This window comes from Fusarium redolens (genome assembly GCF_020744475.1).
Source record: "Fusarium redolens strain MPI-CAGE-AT-0023 chromosome Unknown BKA55scaffold_6, whole genome shotgun sequence".
Lineage (NCBI taxonomy): Eukaryota > Fungi > Ascomycota > Sordariomycetes > Hypocreales > Nectriaceae > Fusarium > Fusarium redolens.
The window spans coordinates 1,360,334-1,386,105 of NW_025763669.1; the positions used below are offsets into that span (position 1 = coordinate 1,360,334).

The 25,772-nt window shown below is 48.8% G+C and overlaps 11 protein-coding genes across 11 annotated transcripts; 6 read left to right on the forward strand and 5 right to left on the reverse strand.

Moving 5' to 3' along the window:
* The first annotated feature begins 1,146 nt into the window (after window positions 1–1,146).
* BKA55DRAFT_564328 (uncharacterized protein) lies at window positions 1,147–3,486 on the forward strand. Its single transcript, XM_046192484.1, has one exon. The coding sequence runs from the start codon at window positions 1,489–1,491 to the stop codon at window positions 3,190–3,192; it is 1,704 nt and encodes a 567-aa protein (XP_046051106.1). The 5' UTR covers window positions 1,147–1,488; the 3' UTR covers window positions 3,193–3,486.
* Window positions 3,487–5,161: 1,675 nt separating this feature from the next.
* Window positions 5,162–7,102, forward strand: BKA55DRAFT_458480 (uncharacterized protein; the record flags this gene model as incomplete). Its single annotated transcript, XM_046186089.1, has 1 exon — window positions 5,162–7,102. A coding segment is annotated over one exon (1,941 nt), but the record flags the coding sequence as incomplete, so codon positions are not given.
* A 147-nt stretch (window positions 7,103–7,249) lies between these two features.
* On the forward strand, window positions 7,250–7,978 carry BKA55DRAFT_507663 (uncharacterized protein; the record flags this gene model as incomplete). The annotated part of the gene is made up of 1 exon (XM_046187354.1): window positions 7,250–7,978. One exon carries the CDS (start codon window positions 7,250–7,252, stop codon window positions 7,976–7,978), a length of 729 nt encoding a protein of 242 aa, XP_046051108.1.
* Window positions 7,979–9,318: 1,340 nt separating this feature from the next.
* Window positions 9,319–10,896, forward strand: BKA55DRAFT_688553 (Spermidine/spermine synthase; the record flags this gene model as incomplete). Its single annotated transcript, XM_046199227.1, has 4 exons — window positions 9,319–9,355; window positions 9,664–9,699; window positions 9,756–10,289; window positions 10,619–10,896. The coding sequence occupies 4 exons, from the start codon at window positions 9,319–9,321 to the stop codon at window positions 10,894–10,896; spliced, it is 885 nt and encodes a 294-aa protein (XP_046051109.1).
* Window positions 10,897–11,180: 284 nt separating this feature from the next.
* Window positions 11,181–12,086, reverse strand: BKA55DRAFT_507781 (carbon-nitrogen hydrolase; the record flags this gene model as incomplete). Its single annotated transcript, XM_046187363.1, has 1 exon — window positions 11,181–12,086. The coding sequence occupies one exon, from the start codon at window positions 12,084–12,086 to the stop codon at window positions 11,181–11,183; it is 906 nt and encodes a 301-aa protein (XP_046051110.1).
* Window positions 12,087–12,878: 792 nt separating this feature from the next.
* On the reverse strand, window positions 12,879–13,276 carry BKA55DRAFT_688555 (uncharacterized protein; the record flags this gene model as incomplete). Its single annotated transcript, XM_046199228.1, has 2 exons — window positions 12,879–13,132; window positions 13,192–13,276. The coding sequence occupies 2 exons, from the start codon at window positions 13,274–13,276 to the stop codon at window positions 12,879–12,881; spliced, it is 339 nt and encodes a 112-aa protein (XP_046051111.1).
* A 3,202-nt stretch (window positions 13,277–16,478) lies between these two features.
* BKA55DRAFT_564341 (WD40-repeat-containing domain protein) lies at window positions 16,479–18,001 on the forward strand. Its single transcript, XM_046192486.1, has 4 exons — window positions 16,479–16,620; window positions 16,677–16,698; window positions 16,757–17,252; window positions 17,303–18,001. Exons 1-4 carry the CDS (start codon window positions 16,599–16,601, stop codon window positions 17,714–17,716), a joined length of 954 nt encoding a protein of 317 aa, XP_046051112.1. The 5' UTR covers window positions 16,479–16,598; the 3' UTR covers window positions 17,717–18,001.
* Window positions 18,002–18,019: 18 nt separating this feature from the next.
* On the reverse strand, window positions 18,020–18,592 carry BKA55DRAFT_319340 (Conidiation protein 6-domain-containing protein). The gene is made up of 3 exons (XM_046185676.1): window positions 18,374–18,592; window positions 18,264–18,324; window positions 18,020–18,216 (listed from the first exon to the last, which is right to left on the reverse strand). The coding sequence occupies exons 1-3, from the start codon at window positions 18,489–18,491 to the stop codon at window positions 18,141–18,143; spliced, it is 255 nt and encodes an 84-aa protein (XP_046051113.1). The 5' UTR covers window positions 18,492–18,592; the 3' UTR covers window positions 18,020–18,140.
* On the reverse strand, window positions 18,593–19,007 carry BKA55DRAFT_319339 (uncharacterized protein). Its single transcript, XM_046185675.1, has one exon. The coding sequence runs from the start codon at window positions 18,934–18,936 to the stop codon at window positions 18,694–18,696; it is 243 nt and encodes an 80-aa protein (XP_046051114.1). The 5' UTR covers window positions 18,937–19,007; the 3' UTR covers window positions 18,593–18,693.
* Window positions 19,008–20,666: 1,659 nt separating this feature from the next.
* Window positions 20,667–21,710, forward strand: BKA55DRAFT_564345 (uncharacterized protein). The gene is made up of 3 exons (XM_046192487.1): window positions 20,667–21,192; window positions 21,304–21,396; window positions 21,444–21,710. The coding sequence occupies exons 1-3, from the start codon at window positions 20,901–20,903 to the stop codon at window positions 21,506–21,508; spliced, it is 450 nt and encodes a 149-aa protein (XP_046051115.1). The 5' UTR covers window positions 20,667–20,900; the 3' UTR covers window positions 21,509–21,710.
* A 441-nt stretch (window positions 21,711–22,151) lies between these two features.
* Window positions 22,152–22,803, reverse strand: BKA55DRAFT_688559 (uncharacterized protein; the record flags this gene model as incomplete). The annotated part of the gene is made up of 3 exons (XM_046199229.1): window positions 22,152–22,280; window positions 22,359–22,524; window positions 22,583–22,803. The coding sequence occupies 3 exons, from the start codon at window positions 22,801–22,803 to the stop codon at window positions 22,152–22,154; spliced, it is 516 nt and encodes a 171-aa protein (XP_046051116.1).
* Between the last annotated feature and the right edge of the window lie 2,969 nt (window positions 22,804–25,772).

Here is a 25,772-nt window from a genome sequence, read left to right on the forward strand (position 1 = left end):
TACGCTTGTATTCGGACCACATGACTTCACTTGGGTGATTTGTGACGCCATAAAGGTCACAGGTAGCGCACGTCTTTTTTCTCACTTTGACAGAAAGTATCAGGGGTTATCGTTGGACGAGACGGAGCCCCGTTGGTTAGGTCGAGGAAACATGAATCGTAAGGTTGTATGAGGTGAGGATTCTTTTACTCATCGTTCGGGGACCTCTTTGTTCTTTATTTGTAAAAAATATCCTGGCTCAGTCATAGCGAGATACTTGATAGTCGGTGTCTCCTGTGTGGCGCTGTTACTTATTAGGTCGGTTTTAGTAGCATCCATTAGCACAGTCAGATGCAGAATGATATGAGAAAGTGGCTGGCTAAAGCTGGCATTGGACAAACGGGATGGAGGGCCTGGGGATCATGAAAGCACCTCACCTGCGGTTGTGTCACCTTGGGCGGGACGGCGGGCAGACTAGCTCGTAGGTACCTCAGATCTGTCTTTGCTGGCAGCAACTTATCACCCTGCATCTGATCTTGGCTGTGGATATGTGCCGGGCCCTTTTCCCTTCTCGAAGAATGTAACGATGCTTTAACCGTACGACTTCTTATTAGGCATATCAACTTACGGCTGCGGTTGAAATATCGGTCAGCACGGCATGAAGTGATAAGCAGGCCCGAAATGCCATGAAGTTTGTTCGGGCTTCGTTGCAAGATTGTTACGCCTGTCCACGTCAGAAGAGAGCTAGAATCAGGGTTGTACGTCTTAATGCGGTCTTGGGTTTGTCTTATCCATCCGCGTCTCGCGACTCATGCGGGTGGACTCTGTTGGGTGGAACGCATAGTTTTAAGACGTCTTAATTCTTAACATATCGATACCCAGCATTATGCAGTGGTACTTTCTAACCGTCTTTCCGGGTACTGTACATGTTTGTTTCTCTCTGTCTTGTTGAGCTAAAAGGCAGCTGAGCTTCACTGGCTAGGCGGATGGATGGATAACTGAACACGCGAGCGTCCCCCCCTCCACCCGCCGATCAACCCCCGACTACAGCGTCTAGATGACGCCTATGAGCGTAGCATCCCTCTAAGGTACGGATACTGGCCTAGCTTCCTTTAGTGCAGTTCGCTTTGCTCTGAGGTGCTTGACTGGCCCCTCCAAAGGTTCCATCTGTAATCCTCCCGCCTCTCTTCTCCCTATCTCTTAGTGATACTACATAGTACAAACCCTTTCTTCCCCCAACATCCTTGTTTTCGACTCGTCTTTTCTTTTACTTCATATCTTCGCTTTTTCTCTCCTTGGTCTGCTCGAGGTCGTCAACCGCGAGCGTCCAAGTTATCTATTACTTGCTTTGTTCCACTTTGCCGCATATCGCCTCCTCCAGCCCCGACATAGGCGGATACAGTTATCTAGGGGGTCCACTTCCATCATCAACGCATCTTATCTTGTCCGCCATTTCCTTATCGGAGCCAACCTCGCGACTTCACGACAATTGCAACGAGCGCAACAATCATGGCTTTTCATCAGCCGACTCGACAGTCGGTTCAGCGCGTCGTGCGGGCTCCTGTTGATGAGCAAGAGATCTCCCGAAGAGAGGTGCCCATTACCCAAGAACTTGAACCAGAACGGTCGCAGACATGGGTGCTCTTCGCGCCCACTGATGTGACAACAACATCATATCTCACCGAGACGGAGCACTCATTGAAGACTCCTGGAAGGTCACGAGTGGGCGATTTGGGCAGCTTGAACTCGGCAGCGAAATCGGAGGCCGAGTCACGCCAATCTGTATCAGCATCTGGCCTTGATGAAGAGGATGACGCTGAGCTGGATAGTCTAGATGGCCACTTACCTGGCTTTCGCTCAATACCTGGAGTGCAGTATCAGCCCCAGGACGAACAGCACGGCTCGGGACCTGTATTTCCCGGTCATGATGGTCTGGGCTCCTTCCACCTTGACCAGCCCACCTTGGGGGCCGAAGCCCAAGATCACATCTATCAATTCGAACGTTTCAATCCCAGACGGCAGTATCAACGAAGAGAGAGTTTTGATTTGCGGCAACTCGATGTGGAGCATGATCAGGTCCATGAGGCAGAGAAGCGCCAAAGGATCGAAGCTTGGCGACTAGAACACAGTCGAGTACTGCTGGGTGAGATTCAGCGCGAGACAAGGAGGAGGCGATTTTCGCAAGCATCTATTCCGAAACGCCCGTCCTCCAATGTGCCTTCTGTACCATCGGCCCTTGCTTATGATGGAGAATCAGACAACATGACATGGCACGACGAGGATGCCATTGGAACACCATCAGATTCAGAAGGGTTCTTTTCTAAAGTTACCAGAAGATTCTTGCGAGACGTCGTTGGAATGGACGAACGATCGATTTCGGTATTCCTGGGAGAGACGGTACCTGAGGATAATGAAGACTTATCTTCAACACCCCGCGCCTCCCAAACCTTGGCATGGGAGTCGCGACAGTTTGCTTCTAGAGAGGAGTGGCAGCTGGACATGCTGGAGAGGATGTCAAGGGAGCTTGGTTCACTTGTGAGCCATATTTCGCATCATCCTGGTGCATTCTCAACCTATATCCGAGTCCAGCAGATGCCACTTCCCTACGCTGGTCTTCCAATCATCCCAGAATCCAACTCATCTCATTCCGCCACAGACAACATTCGACCAACGGAACACGAACACGCGTCATTCCCACAATTCAAACCAACAATTCAGACATCATCACAACCCATCAACATTCATGGCAGATCCGAACCATCGGCCGAAGCAACACAAACATCACGACAAGACACTCCTATGAGCAACACTTTCACTCAGGAGGAATGGGAGAAGGATCTTGATATGAAACTGGTGTTCAGATATCTACGTTCTCGTTTCATGCCACGGAGCAGCAACCCTCCTCCATCAACACCAGCTCATCTGGCAACGTCGAATAGTCAAGACACAGCCGCAAAGCTGGCGCGCGTCCGTCAACACCACCCGCTGGTTTCACGCATGCGACCTCCGGCCGAACGCCGAACGTTCAAAGCTACAACGCCCGGAAGTCCAGTGGCAATTCGGCATCCGAGTAGTTGCGCGAGTCAGAGCACCAGACGATCCGCCCGCCGTAGCAGTGTCTCATCTCGACATTACTGGGACATAGGTGGATCCCTGGGTACAGGCTCTGTAATCGCATCCAACGGCCCGATGGGTAGCTGGGGCGAAGTGTGATGATAATTATGATGTCTGTGACGATGAAGGTGTGACAGATGTTGACGCATGAGCTATGACGGGCGCATTATAACGGCAGCATTAGGAGTATTATGAGCATTTGCCCGGTTGCAGGTTAACTACTTGATGTAAGTTTTAAACGATGGAAATCACCACTATTCAAAACTATTCAAAGATGAGGGTTGGAGTTTTTCTGGGTCATGATAGAGTTTTATTTTATGATTTTACGGACTTGTCCTTGGGCAGGTCCCCCATACTCAATTGAAACAAAGAAACAATTCCTTTATTTTGCACACTCAAAATGATTTCGATCGTCCTAATGCTAATTCCCTGTGATTTTATTTCTCTCTGTCACTAAATGTTCTGGTGTCACACAGCCAGCCATTGTCCAAGGCGAAAGACCCGGTTATCGCCTCACTGAACGAGTCGGGATCAAACGCCATGGGAGATGACAATCACGACAATCTTGGAAAGAAAAGGTAACAGCAGGAGAGACTGAGAGCCAGTTGCATTTCCAGCCTTGTGTGACAATTGCCTCATTGAGGCATCTTTTTAATTCTTTTGCACGGTTTGTATTATTTTTAGTGAACGGAACCCCATCCTGTACCTCACTAGAGAGGTTATCTTGTAAGTGGTTTAAGTCCTGAACTGCGTATCATTCACACGTCGTAACGGGCATAGGATGGTTCTTCAATCAAAAGTTCTGACAATTATGACTCCTTCTCTTCAAAACACACTATATTTTTGATGCCTTACTGAATTGTTCCTTTCAAGAGAACATTGTCCAACCGTTCATTTGATTCAACTTAGACCAACGGGGAGAAGAGGGAGGCGCCGTTCCCTCCCGTAGCAAGGCGGGACTAATCAAGTGCGGAAGCACCCTATTGGTTAGAAAATCCTTATCTCGAAGCGCTTCCCTGTGTTTATGTAGCATTTAGTGAGCGTGCACTGGCGTGAGCACTTAATTTGGCGGGGTAGAATGAGAGGCAGCTCTGAAAGTGACTTGGTGAGGAGCGCGCTCTGAGACAAGTGGTGCCGCTTTAACAAGTTTCGTGTATTCCTTGCATTCAAAAGAACAAGACGTTAGAGGCAGACTTGATGCTTCGTTTTCTTCAACGGTTGACGTTATTGAAACCCTAAAGAGTGATCAAGTCGGAGAAGATGGATTCAGCCACTCACTATGAAACTAGAAATCATTATTGTGCTCATAATTTGCGTGATTGAATTGTCCTGGATCTCCTGTATTTCTGCTGTATTTTCCACTGTAAAGGCAGCTATGGTTACTTGCCATTTACGGCAATAGTGCATCAACAGGGTGCGCGTGTGTTCGAGGCGTGTCTTGCTGTGGGGGAATGAATTCCTATCCCCGTCCCCATTCTTGTCCTATCTCATCTCGTGAACCACTCGAAAAGCAGTCGCCTTGTTCGCCCTGTTCCCTCCTCCATAGGCAGGCAGACATTTCGAGTCCCCTCCATCTTGTGCCTCGTGCTCTTGCGACTTTCTTTCTCGCCCACTCTCTCCTGTTCGCCTGCGATTTCTCTTCGTCTCCTGAGCTTCCATCGTATAAATTGCGCTGTCCCCTCCATCAGCGCTCGTGTGCTTTCCCTTCTCTGTTCGCGCTTTGGTCAGTCTCCTCCATGTCTTGGAATTCTGTTCCATATTCTCGCCCAGTTTCTATGGATTGCGCCTGGATATTTTTCAACCTCGACGGCCAGGGCAGCTCTTCTAATTGATCTTATAGTGCGATGAACTGAAATTAGGCGGCCGTTCTGCCTGCGACCCTGTCCAGTTGGGCCTGGTTGAGGCCCTTGACACATCATCACGGCTGTCATCGACCAATTGCCATACCATATATATATCTTATATAGCTTTCCCTCCCAACTTGGACCTCAATCCTCGAAGGCGCCCGAGCCTATCTACCCATTCGCTTTCGATTCCGACCTCGCGACATGAGCGCGTGTAGCTCCCAATGGCAACGACCCCGTTCGACCCGTCTCACTTCACCCCAAATGCCTTCGATATATACACAGATGCTGTCGCGATCAGGGCGCCGACTCCCAGCTTGCCAGGAGGAGCTTGCGGTTTCGTGGACCTAAATCCTGGTGCCAATGGAGCCCGATGTGGATGCCGGAGGTTCTGGAGTCGTTGTCCAACTGGCAATCTCGTACCGGACCAATCCCAATGGTGCATGTGCAATCACCACGCCTGCTATCATGAGGAGGGATCTCGTGATGTCCAGCAGCCCGAGGTGGGTATATCAGGCCAAGAGAATGAAAGACCCAGGACCGGAAGAGAACCGTTAAGCCCCGTAGTGGACATTGCCATCAAGACGCCCCCTGTGATACCCGGAATGGATTTCTCGAGTTTTAATGCAGGAGCCTTATCTTTCATCCAAAGGACACCGGACCAAAGATTGTCGGACCAGAGAATACCCGTGGATACCGGCCCATTTCCAAGGATTCCTGCCAGCCAAAACCTCGGTGCCTCTGCCTCAATCCCGGATACCTTAAGCTGGGGTGGCCTTCTTCAGTCACAGTCTTGCCCTTCTGCTATCCCACCAATACCGGCCCAGTGTTTGATTACCTCTCAAACTGCATCAACAACCTCATCCGCCCAAGCCAAATACCTCCGGCCCTTTGCAGGAAAGGGACTTCACACTCTTAATGGGCTTTCAGCAGACAAACCTTCATCTCCAACCCAGGCCAATACCCAGGATGTTCCGCCAACTTCTGTGCCTCAGAACCAGGCGCCACCAGCTGACTCCTTTACGTGGACTTCCCAGGACTACAAACCACCTGACACTCCCCGCGCAAGCACGCCAACCCAGTCTGAACCCCGAGCTACAGCATTTAGTGCAGCTGTTTCGCGCCGCGCTTTCAAGAACCTATCTGATACTGTTAGCGGTCACGACCAGCGCTTAGATCGGCTGGAGACAGTCTCATTCACAGCAGCGGGACATGAGGAATGCCACGAAAAGCATGACCACGCCGATATTCGTATGACTGATCTAGAAAGTCGAGTTGAGGAGGTGGAAAAACTTGTCAGTGATAACAAGAGCGTCCTGAACGACAGCAATAGCGTTACATCTCGTCGTGGCGATGATGCCAGTGTGATATCCGTATCGACAAGCACTACGAGTCGGCCAACTCACTCACAGGAGCTCTGGAGTCAGGTCCAATCTCTACAAGCACAAGTGGTACAATTACAGTCGCTGATGCCATCCCCGAATCATCCATTCGAGATCGAGGTGGTCTTTCTGCCTTTCCCCCTTAAAAAGGTGTGGCAGGAGGCACAGCAGTTCAAGAATGAGCCACAAATCTCCAACGATGACTGGACGCAATTACCCATGACGCACAGCACTGCAACTCTACGGTCTGAGATGTCGCTTTACCCTGACTGGATGGTCTCGGATCAAGATACGAAATGGCTCCTGCCCAAAGCTTGCGCGGACAAGGGCGTTATTGATCGACGATTGCGCAGCCGTGGTCTAATCAAGACGATATCTGTCAAGGGCTCGGACGCTCGTAGCGTTACCATGGCTATGAACGCAGCTTTCGGCCACCTCTTTCGCGAGATGAACATTTTCTCTCGTCCCCAAACGACAGATCCTCGCTCATCATCTTTTTTGGGACTTCAATCCACTTGGGTTCCCCTTCGCAAAATCCATAAGGATTCACGATTACGTTTTCTCAGCCCTGCTGAGATGATGACTCCAGCAGTGTGGGATGTTCAATTCCTGAGCCAAGTCATGATGAGAGCTTCTGAGCCTAGACTGTTCGTAACTCATCCTGATGCCTACCTTCAGGACTTCCAGGCCTACGAAATGGGCTGGACGTGGCAGATGCTCAGGGAAATGAGTCCAGTCGCCCCTGATCCATCAGCCTCACTAGACGAAGGCAAACCCTTCGAAGAGTGTTGGTCCTGGGTTGAGCAGCTTGACGAGCCACCAAGTGCAAGCAGCTCTATGAGCGTGCGAAATGACAAGGCGCCAACCTCATCATCACCATCACAGACTTTTTATCCAGCTTTGCAGTCCATCAAATCTGCAAGTCCGTCAATGACACGTGCTCAGTCACCGTTGCTCAGCAGACGGGGCTCTCGTCCACCTCACATTAGAACTTCTTCAATGCCCATGTCTGCTCCAGTACAAGCCTCCCCTGCGCTCAGTAGACGCCGCGTTGCGTCATACGGACAGAGCCGTCGCTCATCTCCAGCTCTGCAGGCCAACTCCCAGTCGGCAATCATGAAGCGTCGCCGTACAAGATCACCTAGCCATCGTTTCACACCTAGATGGACTGCCTCACCGAGTCCAATGCCTCTTGGGATTCATGATCGTCAACCAGCGCGTGGCACTACACCCTTTGCCTATGCTACGCCGTACAGCAATGCTCCTCTCCAGGAACGACCTATTCGCGCAGGAAGTGCTGCTCTTGTTCCCGCCCAGGATGACTTCGACGATGACTCTGACTTCAACATCGAGATTTATGAGAGCGGATCCGAAGACATGGAAGACACTGAGAGTGTGAACGACATGGAGGTCATCACACATGACCAAGCTTTCGCAGAGCAAGGTTCGCAGGGTTGGCAGCTTCCAGAAGATGAGCCGTGGCCTGGGATCGAGGACCAGCGCGAAGCCTCAGATGGTGAAAACATTGATCCTCACCAGACTGATCCTGGCAGCAACGTCAGCAGTCAGCCATCTGAGTATCCCAGTACACAAAATGCATGGCCAGATAACAACACGGCCGAGTTTCACATTCACGAAGATGACGATAACAAATCATGAGGTTTTCGAAGTACGTTATATATGATCACTGCCTTACGAAAGGAAGGCAGCCCTATTTTCAACTCTCTGTACACCTGTCCATCTCCACCAATGGTTGGCAGTTTCATTACATTATGTGTTTAGAATTATATGCTTGGCGTTTTACGGGAAGGTTCTGGTTTACAAGGCGTTCCTGCAATCAAGGTTTGGGGTGAATGGAGCTAGGGGAGGAAACAAGGGCGTACGATATATGGGCTGGATGAGTCAATGCTATTCGGAGGAAGTTGGGTATCCTCTGATTCTGGATATCGGAAGATTGTGCCTTGATAGCGGGAAAAGTTTGTAAATCTAGGAAGGATCTTTTGTATCACGATATCAGCTCACATCCTCCTCTTTGTCTGAGCTTGTTGAAGGATATACCAAACAAGCGATCTGTATTATTCTATTTGAACCCGTGGTCCTTATGCTCTGGCTCATGGTGAGAGACGAGAAAGGGAACTGACTTCAACAGATAAACCCACTCAGTTATCAACTGCGCTCCGAGGTTTGTTTCAAGTGACCAGTGTGGATGCGTATCGTAGCTATGTATCCCCATTTGAACTGTCAATAAGCCATTTAGCTCAGAATTAAAATCTCCATGGCCCGCTTCCAATATGGAGCATGCTGGGGTGAAGATCAAGTTACCACAAGAGGAAATATATAGAGAGATAAGTTCAGCTTTGCCTTTGATATTCAACTCTCCAAAGCGAGGTTCCACCACCCCACGTTGTGCTATGCTTTGTTTGACCCTCTTGTCCTGTCCCACTGACGTGTTAGTGCGGTTAAGCCGAAAAAGGCAGCAATTGGGCAGAATAATGAGTTACAAGATTTAACGTTAGCTTTGACCAAGTACAAGACCAGTACAGCATGGTTTAAACGGCCGAGGCGTTATATCATGACTCTATTGTACTCTGTACAGTGAGACAAAGTTGTCTAGGGTACCCAGTAATGCCTCAGCAGCCTTGAAATCACCGCCTAATTATCGTCCGGGGCCCCAATCGATCGATGCCCAAAAAATGACGGTGCCATCACCAGTTTCTGTTTCTGTGTGGGCGGCGTCAAATTTTTTACCCGCTAAAGCCATGGCTGTGTCTCCACTAATCTTTACGACCGGGAGCTCTTGCATTCACGGGCGCGGACGCGGGTACCTGTACAACCGTGTACAGCAGCTGCTCCAGAAGCAACGGAAGCACCTTTTTAAAAAGTCAAGACTCCCGCCTTTTTCTTCACCTCCACGAAACATCACCACTTCAACCTTGGGCTCGTCGCTTGCTTTTACGCCACGTCGAACTTTCTCTTCTTTTTACTCATCAAACAACAAAATGTCTTCTGAGGAGATCACCCACCCTACCATCAAGGGTATGTTTTTCTTGCTGTTCATGTTTTTTTTTTCAACTGCCCCGCGTTATCCTGCCCCTCTCTCATGATGATCATCATGCACATGTCTGGTCACTCAATTCTCGACGGTTTTTGCGGGAAGATGAAGCCTATGACCTGATGATTGGTTCTCATAAGAGTTTGAGTTCAAAGTTTGAGCTTATCGTTACACAATGGCGATAGCCTCAGCTTGATGCTGGGCTCTCCCTCCATACAACAGGATCTTTACCTACACTCCAATTCCCTCAGAGTTTTCAATTCTTGTCGGCAAAAGCTAACAATCTATTCAGATGGCTGGTTCCGAGAGATTTCGGACATGTGGCCCGGTAGGCACATATAATCCATACAGATAACGGCTTCAAATTCTTACCCAACCAAATAGGCCATGCCATGACCCTCCGCGTCGAGAAGGTCCTCGTCCACGAGAAGAGCAAGTACCAGGATGTCCTCATCTTCAAGTCCACCGACTTCGGCAACGTTCTGGTCCTCGACAACGTTATCCAGTGCACCGAGCGTGATGAGTTCTCCTACCAGGAGATGATCGCCCACCTCGCCCTCAACTCCCACCCCAACCCCAAGAAGGTTCTTGTCATTGGCGGTGGTGACGGTGGTGTTCTCCGTGAGATCGTCAAGCATGACTGTGTTGAGGAGGCCACCCTCTGCGACATTGATGAGGCTGTTGTCCGTCTCTCCAAGGAGCACCTCCCCTCCATGGCCTGCGGTTTCGACCACCCCAAGTCCAAGACCCACATTGGCGATGGCTTCAAGTTCCTCAACGACTACAAGAACGAGTTCGACGTCATCATCACTGACTCCTCCGATCCCGATGGTCCCGCCGAGGCTCTCTTCCAGAAGAGCTACTTCCAGCTCCTCCACGACGCTCTCCGTGAGGGCGGTGTCATTACTACTCAAGGTTGTATGTTCCCTATTTTCTTGAGGAGAGTAACTGGCGTCCCTAGGAACGGCAGAATCGGGGAACCCTCCCGGATCAAAGTTGATCGCTGTGGCTGGGATCTCCCTCGATGGGTACATTTTGGTGCCGCTTCCCTCCTAGGGACTCCCAGAAGCTAGTGCTGCTTTCCCAGCTCTGCTTCCGGTAGTCCCGCGATAGCATGCATTTCGTTTTTTGTTTAACGTGTGCCGCGTTCCGTCCGTTCAGTTCTGCTGTTCCTGATCCGCCATGTTATTGTTGTATTGCGTAGCAGTTTCTTTTGGGACTACACTGACTCGTTGACTTGCTTATAGCCGAGAGCCCCTGGCTTCACCTCCCCCTCATCACCCGTCTCAAGAAGGATTGTCAGGCTATCTTCCCCGTCGCCGAGTACGCTTACACCACCATCCCTACCTACCCCTCCGGTCAGATTGGCTTCATGGTCTGCTCCAAGGACCCCAAGGCCGATGTCAAGACCCCTCTCCGATCCTGGACCAAGGAGGAGGAGGACGCCAAGTGCCGATACTACTCTGCTGAGATCCACAAGGCCAGCTTCGTCCTTCCCAAGTTCGCCCAGAAGGCTCTGGAGTAAGGCCGTTTGTTATGTCTGATGATCTTTGAGTGGGATGGGTGGCTACTTTTATGAGTTTACGCAGGAAAGGGATCAATGGGGATAAAAATGACCAAGGTGGTCACATAGATTAACACGGACGCAAAGGTATATGTGTTCCAAAAAGGAAAAGACTCTGGCGTTTTACTGCAAATTGAGTCATGAAATAAAGGATTTTGGTCCCTCACTTAAACCGTCATTGTCCGGTGATCACAGTTCGATCTTGACTTTTAGATGCCGCTCAAAGGGGTAGCCGGTCTCGACTCTCAGGGCTCCTCAAACTGGACCTTTCCCTCGCTTACATCAGGATATACATCAAACCTTCGCTGGGTGTTCAATGGGATGTTCTTTCTCGCTTCAGTAATCTTCTCAGGGTCGAGTTCCCAGTCGACAGTAGTCTCCTTCTCGTCTGCTTCAACCTGGACTTGCGCCATTGGATCGGCAACAAGACTGTGGCCATAAGCAGGATAGCCTGTTTCAGCGCGAGCGGGGCTGCAGAGAGCTACATAGAGCTGGTTGTCGGCAGCTCGAGCTCTACCGAGCAATTGCCAGTGAAGAGGGCCGGTTGTGGTGTTGAAAGCACCAGGGTAGATAAGGGCAAATGCACCCTTTCGAGCTGCAATGGTGGCTAGTTCAGGGAAGCGAACGTCGTAGCAGATAGCGACAGCAATCTTGCCGTATTCGGGAAGATCAACAAGTGTCACCTTGTTACCAGGGCTGAGAATATCTGACTCGCGGAATGTAATCTTGCCAGGGATGTCGATATCAAAAAGATGCACCTTGCGATGTGTGCCTAGCAAGGCACCGTCGGGTCCAAAGATGAGAGTTGTGTTATAGTACTTCTTCGTATCCGGGCTGTATTCTGGAATTGACCCACCAACGAGGTAGACTTTGTTATCAGCGGCCATTGCAGAGAGGGCGTGATAAGAGGGCGCAGCATCGCTAGATGGTGGACTAGGTAGTAGAGTCTCTGCGTATTGAGGGAAGTGATCTGTTCCATAAGGCGAGTTGAAGCATTCTGGCAGAACAACAATCTTTGCTCCCGAAGAAGCTGCACGGGCGACGTGTGAGGCTGCACTATCGAGGTTGGCCTTCTTGTCGGAGTCAGAGGCGAGTTGGATGAGAGAGAGCTTGACACGCTGCTTAAGAACTGGTTCAGTGATAGACGACATCTTGCGGATGGTGGAGGGGTTGCTTCGTTGGAATAGTGAGAAGGGTGATGCTGAGGTCGTTAAAGATCGAGATGTTAGTGCGAGTCGGCGGAGGACAGTTCGCATTGTTTATGAGTAGAATCAGCAAGTTATGAAGATGGCGAAAGATATAGTGATGAGGGTTGGTGGAGGCCGGCATCGGGATATGAGTGATGTGATCCAATGGAAGTGGGGGTGGGGTTCATTACAAATAGTAAAGAACTCTCAGTATGACGCGGGGCAAGAGGCGGAGATGTTATTCGTCAAATGTTGTATAAATGAGTTGACCAAGAGACAACCATTGAATAGCCTACAGTTACCACGATAATTTGAGAGGTTGCTTGGGGGAGCCGCAGTGTTATTAAGATAAGGAGATACGCATGAGTTACACAAGAACCTCATACGAATTACTCAACAGTCGGCGAGCATGGCAAATCAGCTAGCCGTAGGTCTCAGGTGCTCTCAGCTCGACGTCAATGATGCGAGTTAAAAAACAGGTCGGCACAGCTACAAATGTCTTGTTTCGAGAGAAGTCTGTTTCTTAAGGAGTGAGATTGCTGCCAATTGTTGCTCCTGTAGCAGCACGGCTTCATCCTTCCAACCAAAGTTCAGAGTAAATCAAGTCAAACCTCAAAACGAGTGGCACCAGACAAAAGACCACCATAATCAAAATTCCTCCATAGATATAATTCCATTTCAATAAAAGCAAACAACATGGTATCTCAAGCGATTGAGTGTGCACACTTGTATGTAGCCTGATCCGGCTGTCCTCTCTTATACATGTCCTGAAAGACATTTCTTAGCAAGACTGACCATAGTCTGCCATGAGGTAAAGTATTCAAGAACGGCAACCATAGACACTGAAGCCACTTGAGCCGCCGTGAGAACTGTCATGCTGGCCACCCCTGGACGGAGGAGGTGGCGGAGGAGTGGTACCTCCTTGAACCTGGGGAGGGGAGGATCCTGTAGCGAGATAGCTGTAGGAAACTCTACGAAGTTTAGTTCCATGGCAGGCCTGGCATAACCCACTGCTTCAGAGTCAGTAAAGCTGGGATACAATGAAGAGGACAGTGAACATACGACCCACGCTGGAAAGATCCAGCACATAGATCACAGGTGATCCAAGTCATGCCTTCATCATCAAAGACATAGGAGGAAAGAGAAGAAGTCATTGTAAGTGATGTCAGGAGTTGTTGCCGTTTGTGATGTCTGAGTTTGGTAATCAGTTGAGTTTCTTATTTTTCCAAATCTTTCATTTCAACATCAGGAAGGCCCGTCGATATATATAGTCTCAACCTAGAGAGCATCAGCTTCGACCATAGTATATACCATACAGCCAATTTGACAGAGGCTGTGTTCATCTCTCAAAACGGCCACCAACACACCGCCTTACAAACACCACGAAGCCTAGAATTGACATGGAGCGTCATATCATGTCTGTCAGAGTCGGTAGCCGTTGTCAAGATGCCGGCTGCAACCGGGTCTTGTGATGGCGATCGGGTCAAGGATGCTTGGTTGCCTTAATCGGGCTCAAGTCTTTAGACAATCTACTTCGTGCCCGAACTCAACAGCCCTCATCTGAGCCGGGATCCAAATTCACATATCTGGGGTCCTGGGTTTGGGCCTCATTTCCAAACGCATATCCCCACACTAGCTTCTGTCGGCCCCAGGCTACAGCACACACTTGACCGAATAGCTGCACTTTGTGGCTTTTGCACTTCATGCAACTTTCCTTCGGTCTGTACCAAGAGCGCCTCCTGGACCGTGTCGTCGGTGCTTATATGGAGGTAAAATGCCTCGAAATCTTGACCGGTTGCGGAGGAGCCCGGCAAATCAAATCCATGCTGACCAACTCTGACGGCTTGCTGCATGATCGCAAGGTTGTGCCTCATACCCCGAGCTTCTGCGACGAACCAGATTAAGCGGACTCTGTGACTTCGGCTGAACTCATGCAGCTTCGCGGGTATTGAAAGGTGTCATTTCTCAAATAGCTGTGCTATTGCGTGCACGCCTAAGTAGTTGCAGCAGCCACGAATTACTTACCCAACACCCTTAATAGATGATGGAAATTCTGGAAAGCGTTCCTCTGGTGGGTGTCACATATTGTCTCTGAGAGACAGATCGACCGTGCTTCGTGAAGTGTCAGCTAGTAGCCTTGCTTGAAAGGGGGCGTTGAAGGCGATGTATTCGCATCACCTGAAATCTTGATATCACGTTGGTGTATAGTTTAAGTGTACGAAACCGAGGTCCTGAAAGAGAAAGCTGGTCTTGGCCATCATGCTGTGCCCATCCTGTCTCTTATCCGGTGCAACCTCCCGATGAGCGTCGGGCCTCTCCAATTGGCATGGTTCACCAATTGACCGACTTTCATGATGGCAGCCGCGTTTGTGGTTATTTGCTGCATCAAGTGAGCCCAAAGGTTGTCCAAGAGACAGAACCAAGTACAAGAAGCCACGACATCGTTGTCAACATGCCACTCTTGTACGCCCATCAATAAACTGACCGGTCAAAAGACATCTGTTATCCATCGGTCAAGCCAAGACCGGAAATAAAGGAAGGAAACAGTAAGCTTGCTGTGATCTTTCGATACGCAAGGTTATGCACCTCTTCGTTAGCTCTGCCTTTGTGCTACCCTCAACTACTTCAAACCTTCTCTGTTGAGCCCACAACTGTCTGCCCACCAACGCTTTGTAATTAGGAAAGTCATAGCCAACAAAAGCCTCAACCAATCTTGGCTGTCTTATCGATCAATGCCGCCGCTTGCTTTGGCTCGGCTTAAGATGTTAGAAGGACGAGACTATTCACAGTCTGACCACCCTACCCATCCCGTGTTGTTTCAAATGGGCGATAACGGGTACATTATCCATTACTAAGGTAAAGGATAGTCAAAGATAACGAGGGCAGCGACGTTGATTCTGGGGTTGTTGCACGGATGGCCTTGCAGGCACTTTTGCCGATTTAACAGGATACTTCTTATCCTGACCCTCCAAATCATGCACATTCACCGTGGGATGCTTATTCGTGCTTGGTGACGTCTGAGCTCATCAAAAGACCGTCAGATGACCTCGACGCGGGAGGCTTTTCAATCACCAATCAGAGAAGATACCTAGTGGCTAGAATAGTAGCTTTTCTTATCTCTAGTAGTATCCATCATAGTATCTCAGCCCTAAGATCGGTGATGTCGATTCAAAAAACCTGAGAGTCAGCTGAACCATATACGATATCCGGTGCTCGCTGTTGTTAAAGGGGGTGGAGCCGTCAAGGGCTAGCAGCCAGAATCCATTCTGCTTTGGTGAAGGCTGCAGTCAGTCCCGACTAACCTGATGACTCAAGTATGATGACAGTGAAAAGAATGTAATTCCTCCTGTTTTGAGGGTCACGTAGGACATGTTGTGTATGTCTCAAAACTTCCGAAGGGCTTGATGTCAACAGGCTGTATTGAACCTCCAACGGCGTCGCACGACAGTTGGACCTGCGTCTGTGATGTTATCGTGAAATGATCTGATAATTCAGCTCGAAATCGGTTTGAAATTGACGCAGGCAAAGGGGGCCATTCTTTGCCATAGTCATTGTGCAATAACTTCCAGTTGGTACACTCAGACATACAGCTCAGTGGCAGAATGAGACCGTATTCCCGTGGACATTTACTTTCTGTTCAACAGGCGGTCACTGCACTTGCAGCTGTTTGAACAGCAGATTCTCATTTCCTTCAACATTCAACTGTCCATTTTCTTGTAACTGCGTGTTACAACGGCCCGACCACGCGAGAATGACAAGTTGACGTGACCAAAAATGGCTGGGTCAGTCATACCATCTGCTCTACCAGGAGCTGTTGTTGATGCAAATGCTCCATGAGGTCGGCAGGCAGGTGTTGCTGAACGAGCTGCAGACACGGGTGATGGCATGGGCAAAACCACGATGAGCCTGTGCGACCGGTTACACAAACAAAGCCCGTCACACAAATGACGCCCTTTTTAGACAAGATGTGTCTCCTGGTTATTTGGCGAGGTCCTGCTAGAAGTTTCTGGCCTTTTCGGATGGACTTTCGGTCGAACTTAGTCTGCATGATCTTTGTGGTATGTACTTGCAAGAGTCCACATTATAGCGTAATAGTTCACAAACGCTGCAACGAACCAAGCTGAATGCTCGGAGATAATCATGTCGTGGTAATACTTGATGGATTGTTTAAATGTTTGAGAATTAACTTTGTTGTTAATGTTTATGTTAGAGAGTCAGTTGTTCCTATTATGGAAGGATGATGTGACGTTGCGCTACCTGAGGAAGTCATAGGATATTGTTTAAGTGCATAGCTCGGTTGTTGCATATCATGTCCATGCGCGCCGTTCTTCACGGTGGAGAGGAGGCTTTGGAGTAGGGAATTAGAGCTTGGAAACTTAATAAATGCTTTGTTTCTCGGCTTTCATTGATAAAAAGTCCTGAGACAACTATCAAGACCATGAGCTGAGCTGACGCGACTGATTTTCCGTCTTCAAAATGTCTGTTATTCTCTGCACAGGTAAATGCGACTCTTCTATCAACATATCCTCCAGTACAAGCTAACCCACCTTACAGCTGGCTATGACCATACTATCAGGTGCGATATGATGCGCTTCTCGACTAGTAATCACAAATGGCTGACATGCAGCTTCTAGATTCTGGGAAGCCTTGTCGGGTATCTGTTCACGAACAATTCAACACCCTGACTCCCAGGTGAACCGTCTCTGCATCTCTCCTGACAAGCGATACCTTGCCGCCGCTGGCCACCATACCGTCAAACTTTACGATATCAAGTCTACGAACCCGAACCCGCTGTTGACATTTGAGGGCCACACTGGAAACATCACAGGCGTCGCATTTCACTGCGAGGGGAAATGGATGGTAACTAGCTCCGAGGACGGAACCGTCAAGATCTGGGAGACACGGACCGGATCGATTCAACGAAGCTACAACCATGGCTGTCCAGCGAATGACGTGGTGATTCATCCCAACCAGGGTGAGATTATCAGCTGTGATAGGTCTGGAAGTGTCAGGGTGTGGGATTTGGCTGAGAATAACTGTTCCCATGAGCTCATCCCTGAGGAGGACGTCTCAGTCTCCAGCGTTACAGTCGCTAGCGATGGGTCCTTGCTATGCGCTGCAAATAACGCCGTAAGTAGCATTCAAAAGTGCTGGAAATTAATCTCTAACCACTTCACTAGGGCAACGTATTCGTGTGGAATCTTATTCAGAGCTTCGACCGCACACAACTAGTGCCAGTAACGCACTTCAATGCCCACAAGGAATACATCACCCGTATTCTTCTATCCCCAGACGTCAAGAAACTCGCCACTTGTAGCGCAGACCACACTGCCAAGATCTGGGAGGTGAAGAACATCGAACCAAGCACAGATCCGGAACCCAAGCCGTATCCCCTGGAAGCCACTCTTACCGGGCACCAGCGCTGGGTCTGGGATTGCGCTTTCAGCGCCGATTCTGCATATCTGGTAACTGCTTGCTCCGATCACTATGCGCGATTGTGGGAACTGCACAGCCAGCAGATTATCCGACAGTACAACGGACATCACAGAGGGGCTGTCTGCGTTGCCTTGAACGATTATTCGGAAACACGATAAAGGGGTTATATGGAGCACGGTATAGCACTAGATTCAAGCCAGGTTGGCGGGAGAATGGCGTTGGTTCGATGTTTTCAAGAGGGTTCGGATATTACTGTTTGAGGATTGAAGCTACGATACAGACATGTGCCCTAGATAGTGAAAGACATCCATTTGTCAACGGAAATCGCACCGTAACCCCTGAAGGATGACAACAAGTAAGTGATACACTGAAGGGGTAATAGTGCTGAACAAGCCTTCATATGGAAGCATTAAATAGATCATTCATATGATTTCACTGTGCCACACAATCTATTCACAAAGCAGTACAATTTGTTGACAGTATCAATTGTCCATGATTAAGTTATGCCCTTGGTAAATGCCAGGGCCTTCCAAACATTCGTGGGTTAAGGTCGCTTGCTAGACATGGGCAGCATCAAAGTGTTTAGAAGCCCTCCTTGTCAAGACGCTCCTGGGCATTCTGCTTGGCCTCGTCGGAGACATTGGGGTTGTTCAGAGTACTATTGTTATCAGCCGGTAGTCAAGTCTAAGAGATCCATGAACTTACGCCTTGAGACCACCAGCAACATTGCCAGGGTTCTTGTCCTTGTTGTCCTCAGCACCAGTAACTGTAAGATGTTAGAATGGGACTTATAATGGGAGGCATATTGAGCTTACCCTCACCATCGTTGAACTCGTTCTCGAGAACCTGGCGGGAGTGCTCCTTGGCCTCCTCAGAGGTGTTGGGGTTGTTGATAGTAGCCTTGTGGCCACCGGCAACCTGAGCATCGGTCATTTTGAAGGTAGTGTATGGTGATCTTGGTAAAGAAGGAAGTTGTTGTGATAGCTGTTGCTTGAGGGTTGTCGATGTGTTGATGATGGGCAGTGATGAGTTGGTGGAGGACAACGGGACTTATTATAGCTATTTCTCAGCACTTGCTTGGTCTCTCATCGCCGATCCCATATTGAAAATCAACTTGAAAACATCAAATATCATTTCACTGACGCAACTGATGAGCCGGCCGATCAGCCAACCTCCTCTTATTGCGATGTTTCTGTCGGCAAGCTGCTTTGTCACAAGGCAGCTTGCATGTTGACCGCGTACCCGACGGGATTATTTGCTTCTGGTGAGGAATTATGCGGGTACGGCTTGTTGTGCGGTGACGTGTAGGCTGCCCCTGGGCAAGGGTTTCATCACGGACAAATACTCGATCATGGTGTTGAAGCGTGATTAGTGACATGCCGACATGTGTGCGATATCAGAGATTTCAAGTGCATACATCCCGGGGAAAGCTTGTGCGCATGTTATTGGTTCGATCGATAGTGAAGTCCGATCTTGTTGCACCTATAGCTTAGTCTTTAATGGTCCCCTTGCAGATCATCTACGATAATGCAAGATGAAGTGTATGGTTCCGATCAATACCACGGTAATGACGAAATTAGATAAATGCAAGTTGTTGGTCGAGATCAACAACAATACTACAACTGTCTCTAACCACTATAACGTTCCTGGACAAAACTGTATTGACCTACAGATCATGACGCATCCATTCATGCTTGTCAGGCACTCATCGCCAATTAACAACAAACATTCGTAGTATCACGGCTACCAGCTTTAGTGATGATTCCAAAAACAATCAAAGATGAAAAGACGGCCTGTGCAAGTTAATGAATCATGGACGCGTATCATGACGTAAGAACGTGTCGCAAATATAGGTCGATCACGACGAATGCGCGAGGTCCCGTGAAATACTGGAGAAGGAAAGAGACATATGAGGAAGTATCAGGATAATCACAGAAAGGGGTTGAATATTCGCCCCTTGAGTTTGCTCCAGACTTAGGTTATGGTGATTGGATCAACGGATAAATAGTGACGGACCACTGAACCTATGCAAATCTTGAACTCTCAAAGCATTGGTGAGGAAACAATCTTGAATAGAAACATGTCTAAGATTAATGAGCCCAATCGCAACCTGACCATATTCTGTAAGCAGTATCAACTCAACTGATCTATCGATTCCGTTGTCTGTCTTGTGGTTGGTCAAGGGTAGGTTGATCATTCGGAACTTTGCATGATCGACAAGCTGAGACTTTGGGTATGGTTCGGACAATTCCGAAGGAAACATCTCGAAGAGTGTCTGTATTGACAAATTTTCCAACCGGCGCTGGCCGAGTTATGCGCACATGCGGTCAAATTGAAGCCGACGTACGGATTGACGATCACATAATCCTGTGTTCTGTGTCGTTGAGCTTGAAATAGCCCCGAGACCGAAAAGCCAATCACAGAGCGTACCAGCTTTTTAGGCCGATCCGAAACTTAGACGAAACCACTGTAAAGACACTAACTGGCTCTAGCATATAGCTGATCCGTCCTCGTGGGACAGCGAGACATGTTATGTCGATCCATCTGGATATGACAAGTGGCTCATCGGCGTGTCCGCGGCAAAGGGAGCGAATCAAACTCAATGGACCTCCTTTGAGCGGCTCCTGGCAGTTCATCTATCGAAGTTCCTCATCGTCGGAACTGGGTCTCTCCCTACAGGACCTATGTTGATCACAAGGAGGTAGGGAGGCCAACCACGGGCCTCATGTCCAACATCCTTATGACGTCGCATCAGAACTTTATGTCCCCATGTCCAGCTGAACAGGGATCATCGCCAAGAAGCCCCGAGTGACCGGGTCGACATGTGGATTTCTCCTAGCAAGCGGTGACAGCATCTTACACCAAAAAGAATAAGCGATGTGTCTGTGTGAGAAAAAGCTGCCCATGATGGATGGTCGGGTCGCTTGTCAGCGCGGGAATGCGGCTAAAAGCACTGACCATGCGGGGAGCGAAAAAACGCCACACTAGCTGGCCCAAGCCCCCTGGGTCCATCAACAGCCCCCTGTAAGGATAGCGTTCTTAGTGGATAGAATTCCCCTAGGGCGAGGCTGAGTTGACGACCCCCGCCAGCCACGTTGACGCCTTAGCCTCCAGTAATATTTTTAGAAAGCACCTCTCCCGCACGATTCTGCCCTTGGTTCAATCTCAACCTCCACACAACCACCACAACCCGACGTCTAATAGGTCTCGTGGACTAATATCAGCCCTTTCTTGACGAACGCACGAGCCTCGTGTTCCCTAGTTTACGTTCACACCTCTCTTTGATTCCTTGATATTGAAAATCTAGAACGCAGGGGAAGCTTGTGTTGCATCATCACCATCATGGCATCTGCAGACGAGAAGCCACCAGTCTTCAATTACATCCTCAGCTTCGTTCTTGTCGGCCTCGCGTGGGGCTTCACAACCCCTTTCATCCGTCGTGCCGCTCAATCACATAATCCACCTGCGCATCCAGTGCTCGAGAGCCCATCAGTCCAATCTAGCTGGCTGAAGTCAAAGTTATACGGAGCTTTCTTTGCGGTCATTGACCTCTTGAAGAACCCTCGTTACGCGATCCCGTTGGTTCTTAATCTTACGGGAAGTATCTGGTTCTTCTTGCTTATTGGACAGGCTGGTAAGTTATGCTTTCTAAACTCACCTGTCAAAGGTTGTCAGGGTGCCGATCGCGGATAGTCTAGTGAATCTTTGCCACACCGAGGTGTCAATCGCTAATGACGACAATCAGAATTGAGCTTGACTGTGCCGATTGTAAACACGCTGGCGTTCCTCTTTACCGTTCTGGGTGATTGGTACGTTGATGGTAAGGTGATCAGTAAAGGTGAGTTTTGTGTTCATTCATAGCTATCTGTCTATTAACCATTTTAGATACTGCTGTTGGAATGGCTCTTATGTTGGTTGGAATTGGCTTGTGTGTTCAGAGCAAGCGTTGAAAGACTACGTAATATATATTTGAATGTCAATGATTTTATATAAAAGAAATGCCTTCTTCGGATTGGTTACCAAAGAATGGGAGCAACCTGCATGAGAGACTCCACTTCTGAGGGGACTTATTTGGTGAATATGAACCACAATCGTTAATGGGGCATGTAAGACAGCTATTCAAAGCATGCAGGAGGAAAGGTAGAGTAAATAGTTATGTTATTGTTCTGCTCCAGGCAGTTAATGGAGCCCAGCCCCGTTCTCCTAAACCGAGGCCCTACAAGACCTAGGAGTTCCTCTCCATCTATCTCAAAGTGTGCCCATGCAACACAAGTCTGTATCGTTTACATCCAGTAAAACAAACCATGACTCATCAAGTCATGAAGAAAATATAACAAACATGTTATTCCTTTGCGTAAATCACACCCCAAACCTCAACTCTCCCCCTTAAATATCCGGTCGTCAAGGGTATTCGTTAAAGAATCGTAGGCGTCAAAGAAGTAATAGGAAGAAAGTTTTCATGATTAGCGTAGACGTCGTTCGCTTGCTTTTGGTTCTCTTCGTTTCGTCTCTCGTTCATCACAATCGTTGGTCCTGGGGGTATCTTGGATCGTACGTGGTAGCTTCGTCGTTTCTGTTTCCCTGGCGTTTTGTTCACCGGCGTGCTCGGAGCCAGCGGAGCACGCTTCGGAGACTGGGATCTTCTGCCGTCCAGCGGCCCATTCCTTCGTCCGAGGCCTTGAGCTCGGCGTAGATTACTTCGTCGGCGATTGCTGAGAGTTCCTGTAGCAAGAATTAGTTTAAGCTGGCTTAAATTGATAAGGCTATCGAGAGGTAGTAGCCTGTAAAGGGTTATCGTACCGCTCGCAGTTGACGATCGCATGCTCGAAGTTGAGACTGGTTGCTCGAGTTTGGTACGCCGCCCTGCAGCACCTGTTTTCTGTATTCAACCCATCGTTGAGCCGCCGCTTGTCGAAGGTAAATCTTCTGTCCCTCGTGCCGTCTCGCGTACGCGTCCAGGAGAACCCTTCAAGGTGGTTAGTAAGCTTGTCCCGAGTTTCTGTCTAGCAAAGTTGAAGACCTACTGCTTAAGCTCGGCCTTCATCTGCTCTTGCTCTCCACCAGGGGGGGTTGGTACGCTGGTGTCCGCACCACATTCCAGAATGTGTTGTCCATCCAGCGCACATTGTCGAAGAGCAGCCCATCCTTCGGTGTAATAGTCTGCAGTATCCTCAGGGTCGACAGGAGCAGCAGCTATGTAGTATTGCAGTGTTCGGAAATCAGAGAGAACTTCAGCAACTCGCATTGTGCGGAACTCGTTTACTGTAGAAGACAACAAGTTTACGTGTCAGTGTCTCTGAGTCTTTAAGGGGGGCTGTGGTGGTGCAAAGATCCCAATTGACCACCGTAGGTAGTTGCCAAGCTGGCCAGGTATAACTTACACCCGTCCATTATTTCTTAGCGTTTAGTTGGAATTGTTTTCGAAAGGTCAAGGTGATCAGACTAGCTGTGACACGAAGACAACGAGGCCAAATTGGTAGCAGAGTTAGGAGATAGAGTCGTGATGTATTCGAATCAAGTAAAATCGATTTGAATCGTAAAATAGTCGGTGATGAAAAAGTTGACGAAAATGGTAGGCAAGGAAATATTATAAGAGCTTTGTCATGTCGATCACTTGGTAACAGTTGAGAGAAGCCGGTTCTTCAATGCTTGCTTGATTGATTGACTGAACAATCGAAACAAGCAGCAGAACCGGGCATCCTTTTTGTATTGTATTATCGTGATGGTCGTCGAAGGCCTCCCAGATGCTCCATCGAGAAACTAGAAACAGACACAGACACAGACAACAAGAAGAGTTCCAAGAAGCTCTTGCTCCAGAAAAGTCTCCATCTAGTCTAACTTGAGTCTACAGCTCGACCTAAGCTTGCCAAAGGCATGCAGTGCTCCACCAACGGGAAGCGAACGGCTACTAGGTCCAAGGGGGGATACCACCCGACATCAAGCACCCCCCTCTCTCTTCCTGGTCGAAGAGCCCCTATGGCACACATGAGAGGCTCGGCAATTAAAGCCAGCCCTTTGAGACAGAATCTTGGGCCACCAGTGAGAGGGTCGAGATGTGCCTCCACTCAGAACGTCCCTTTGCAAGCGCATGTCCAAGTGCAAGCTCAAAAACATCGACGACCCCGGACCAGCTGGTGGCAAACCATCATGCTATCGAATGGAACCCAAGCATAAGGCCAAAGCCTTACCCTCAGCCCTACTCCTTACCCTGTCCTGCCCCTGGATATATGCAGAGTACTGCAGGGCCCGGAGAGTAAAGAGCCCCATGTAGGTAGTGTGTATGTGTGTGGCACGTCATGAGCATGGCATGGCATGGCATGGCATAGTGTTGAGGGTGAGGATGAAGTAAATGGGTGTGTGTCCAGCCACACCCGGTTTTTCTCTCCCAATAGGGTCGAGCATCCGATATATTCTAGTTGAGAGGCGTCAAAGAGGCTTTTCTCTTTCTCGGCTTGTAGTTTAAGCACGATACCGTATTCCGTCTTTAGACAGAGCGGCGTGGGTCAAGACTCATGCCATTGCGAATTTCACATATCTTCAGTTTTCCGACTGACTAAAACATCCTAAAAAGCATCTTTGTCCGAGCAAACAAAGTTAAAAAAAAACACTGGGTATGTTAACGTTATACGCTAGGAAAAGTGCAGTCACTTTTCCTGCAGGGGTGTGGTTGTCAGAAACAAGTCTCCGCAGAGAGATGCTAAACCTATCATACCTGCCCTTGCGTGTAGAAAAAAGAGACGGTCAAAGTATTTTGATAGAGAAAAATAAATGTGTAGGTTGTTGAATAGCGCAGGTGGATGTGGTGGGTTGGCGCCGGCTCAGCTACCCATGAGCCACCCACTAGTTGCTCCCGAATAGGAAACGCCCTGTAGCTCTATCGGGCCAGCGAGGCCAATAGGCGCGCGGATGAAGCTCTCACAACTGTCTGGGGCGAGCTGATGGCTGTAAAAGGTCAAGCCTATCTACACGAGGCCGTCTGAAAGTGAATGTAACCCTACAAGACATGGGCACGACACGACACAAGACAAAATCAAAAGGCTGAGTCAATAGCGGTGATTCCGATATGAGAAGTTATCGAAATAATGATTCATGTTATTTACCCGAGCGATTGACAACACTTGTCACCGACTTCCACGTTTGATACAGAATGTAATGCTAGATTAGATGGATGACATGGGGGGTAGTCCATGTCAAGTCAGATCTGAAACCAGCCCGGGCATGCTGCATCTATCACAACTAGTTTGCTTACTTGGCTTGTCAATTCCAGCTCGTCCAGGTTCATTTCAACAAGGCATATCGCAGATATTGCAAGACATTGGACTTTTCCCCAAATCGTGAGGCACAGAGTCGTCAGTTGACTGCATCTTCACTCACTATCAGGCATTCACAATCCAAAGAACTGGTCCTGGTCCACGCTGTGGCGTCATGCCTTCTATTTTTTGCATGACGCCGTTTGAGGTCGCTCACATTCTCTCCCCCAACCAACATCATTGCTCACGTTCTTCAACCGTTATTGACTTCACCAAACTAAAACTTTAGTCTGCGAACTCTCTACCGTTCGCCTTCCCAACGTTCGCCTCCCATCCCATACCATTCTCAACACGAACTCCCCCGTCTCGGCTACTTTCCATCGCTCCCGCTCCCGCTCCCGCGCCTTGGTTCTGTAAACAACTTACATCAGAACTTGATCCTGTTTTTGGATTGGTCGTGGCTTGTTTTCTTTCAGCGCCCCTGGAAGGCTCAAATCGGCGCTTACTATAGGTAGCCAGCCATCAAACTCCAAGGAGCTTCCCAGTAAACTAGGGGCCCCTGTAAAGACGTAGTAGTAGATCCCGATCGACCGGATGGATGGCTTTCACTTTCAGATCATATTTTACAAGCCTTGTCAACAAGTCTGTGCATGTCAGGAGAAACATTCTTTACCAACCACTTGTTTTCCAAATCTGTGCATTGGCATATTCGATCCCATATGATTATCACTTCCAAGGATGCGATGAAAGTACTAGCATATTTTGGGATAGCTCTGTTCGCATATTCATTCAAACTTGAAATCATACCTGTCAGTCACTCGTCAAGAAGCCTCTTTTGTCATTCGCGTTCTAGATTCTCGTATGACTTAGAGATCAATACCAATTGAGCTTGTTTTGGAGAAAGTAAATGACATAGGTATGCGCATTGACCAAAATTAGAACAAACCACGCTAGAACAAACTTG

Coding starts and splice junctions, on each gene's coding strand:
- BKA55DRAFT_564341 (XM_046192486.1), top strand. CDS start 16,599: ATGTCTGTTATTCTCTGCACAG. Junction 16,621..16,676: donor GTCTGTTATTCTCTGCACAG/GTAAATGCGACT, acceptor CCCACCTTACAG/CTGGCTATGACCATACTATC. Junction 17,253..17,302: donor TATGCGCTGCAAATAACGCC/GTAAGTAGCATT, acceptor CCACTTCACTAG/GGCAACGTATTCGTGTGGAA.
- BKA55DRAFT_564328 (XM_046192484.1), top strand. CDS start 1,489: ATGGCTTTTCATCAGCCGACTCGACAGTCGGTTCAGCGCGTCGTGCGG.
- BKA55DRAFT_319340 (XM_046185676.1), bottom strand. CDS start 18,491: ATGACCGATGCTCAGGTTGCCGGTGGCCACAAGGCTACTATCAACAAC. Junction 18,325..18,373: donor CGAGTTCAACGATGGTGAGG/GTAAGCTCAATA, acceptor AACATCTTACAG/TTACTGGTGCTGAGGACAAC. Junction 18,217..18,263: donor GTTGCTGGTGGTCTCAAGGC/GTAAGTTCATGG, acceptor TGATAACAATAG/TACTCTGAACAACCCCAATG.
- BKA55DRAFT_564345 (XM_046192487.1), top strand. CDS start 20,901: ATGGCATCTGCAGACGAGAAGCCACCAGTCTTCAATTACATCCTCAGC. Junction 21,193..21,303: donor CTTGCTTATTGGACAGGCTG/GTAAGTTATGCT, acceptor GACGACAATCAG/AATTGAGCTTGACTGTGCCG. Junction 21,397..21,443: donor TGGTAAGGTGATCAGTAAAG/GTGAGTTTTGTG, acceptor TAACCATTTTAG/ATACTGCTGTTGGAATGGCT.
- BKA55DRAFT_319339 (XM_046185675.1), bottom strand. CDS start 18,936: ATGTCACTAATCACGCTTCAACACCATGATCGAGTATTTGTCCGTGAT.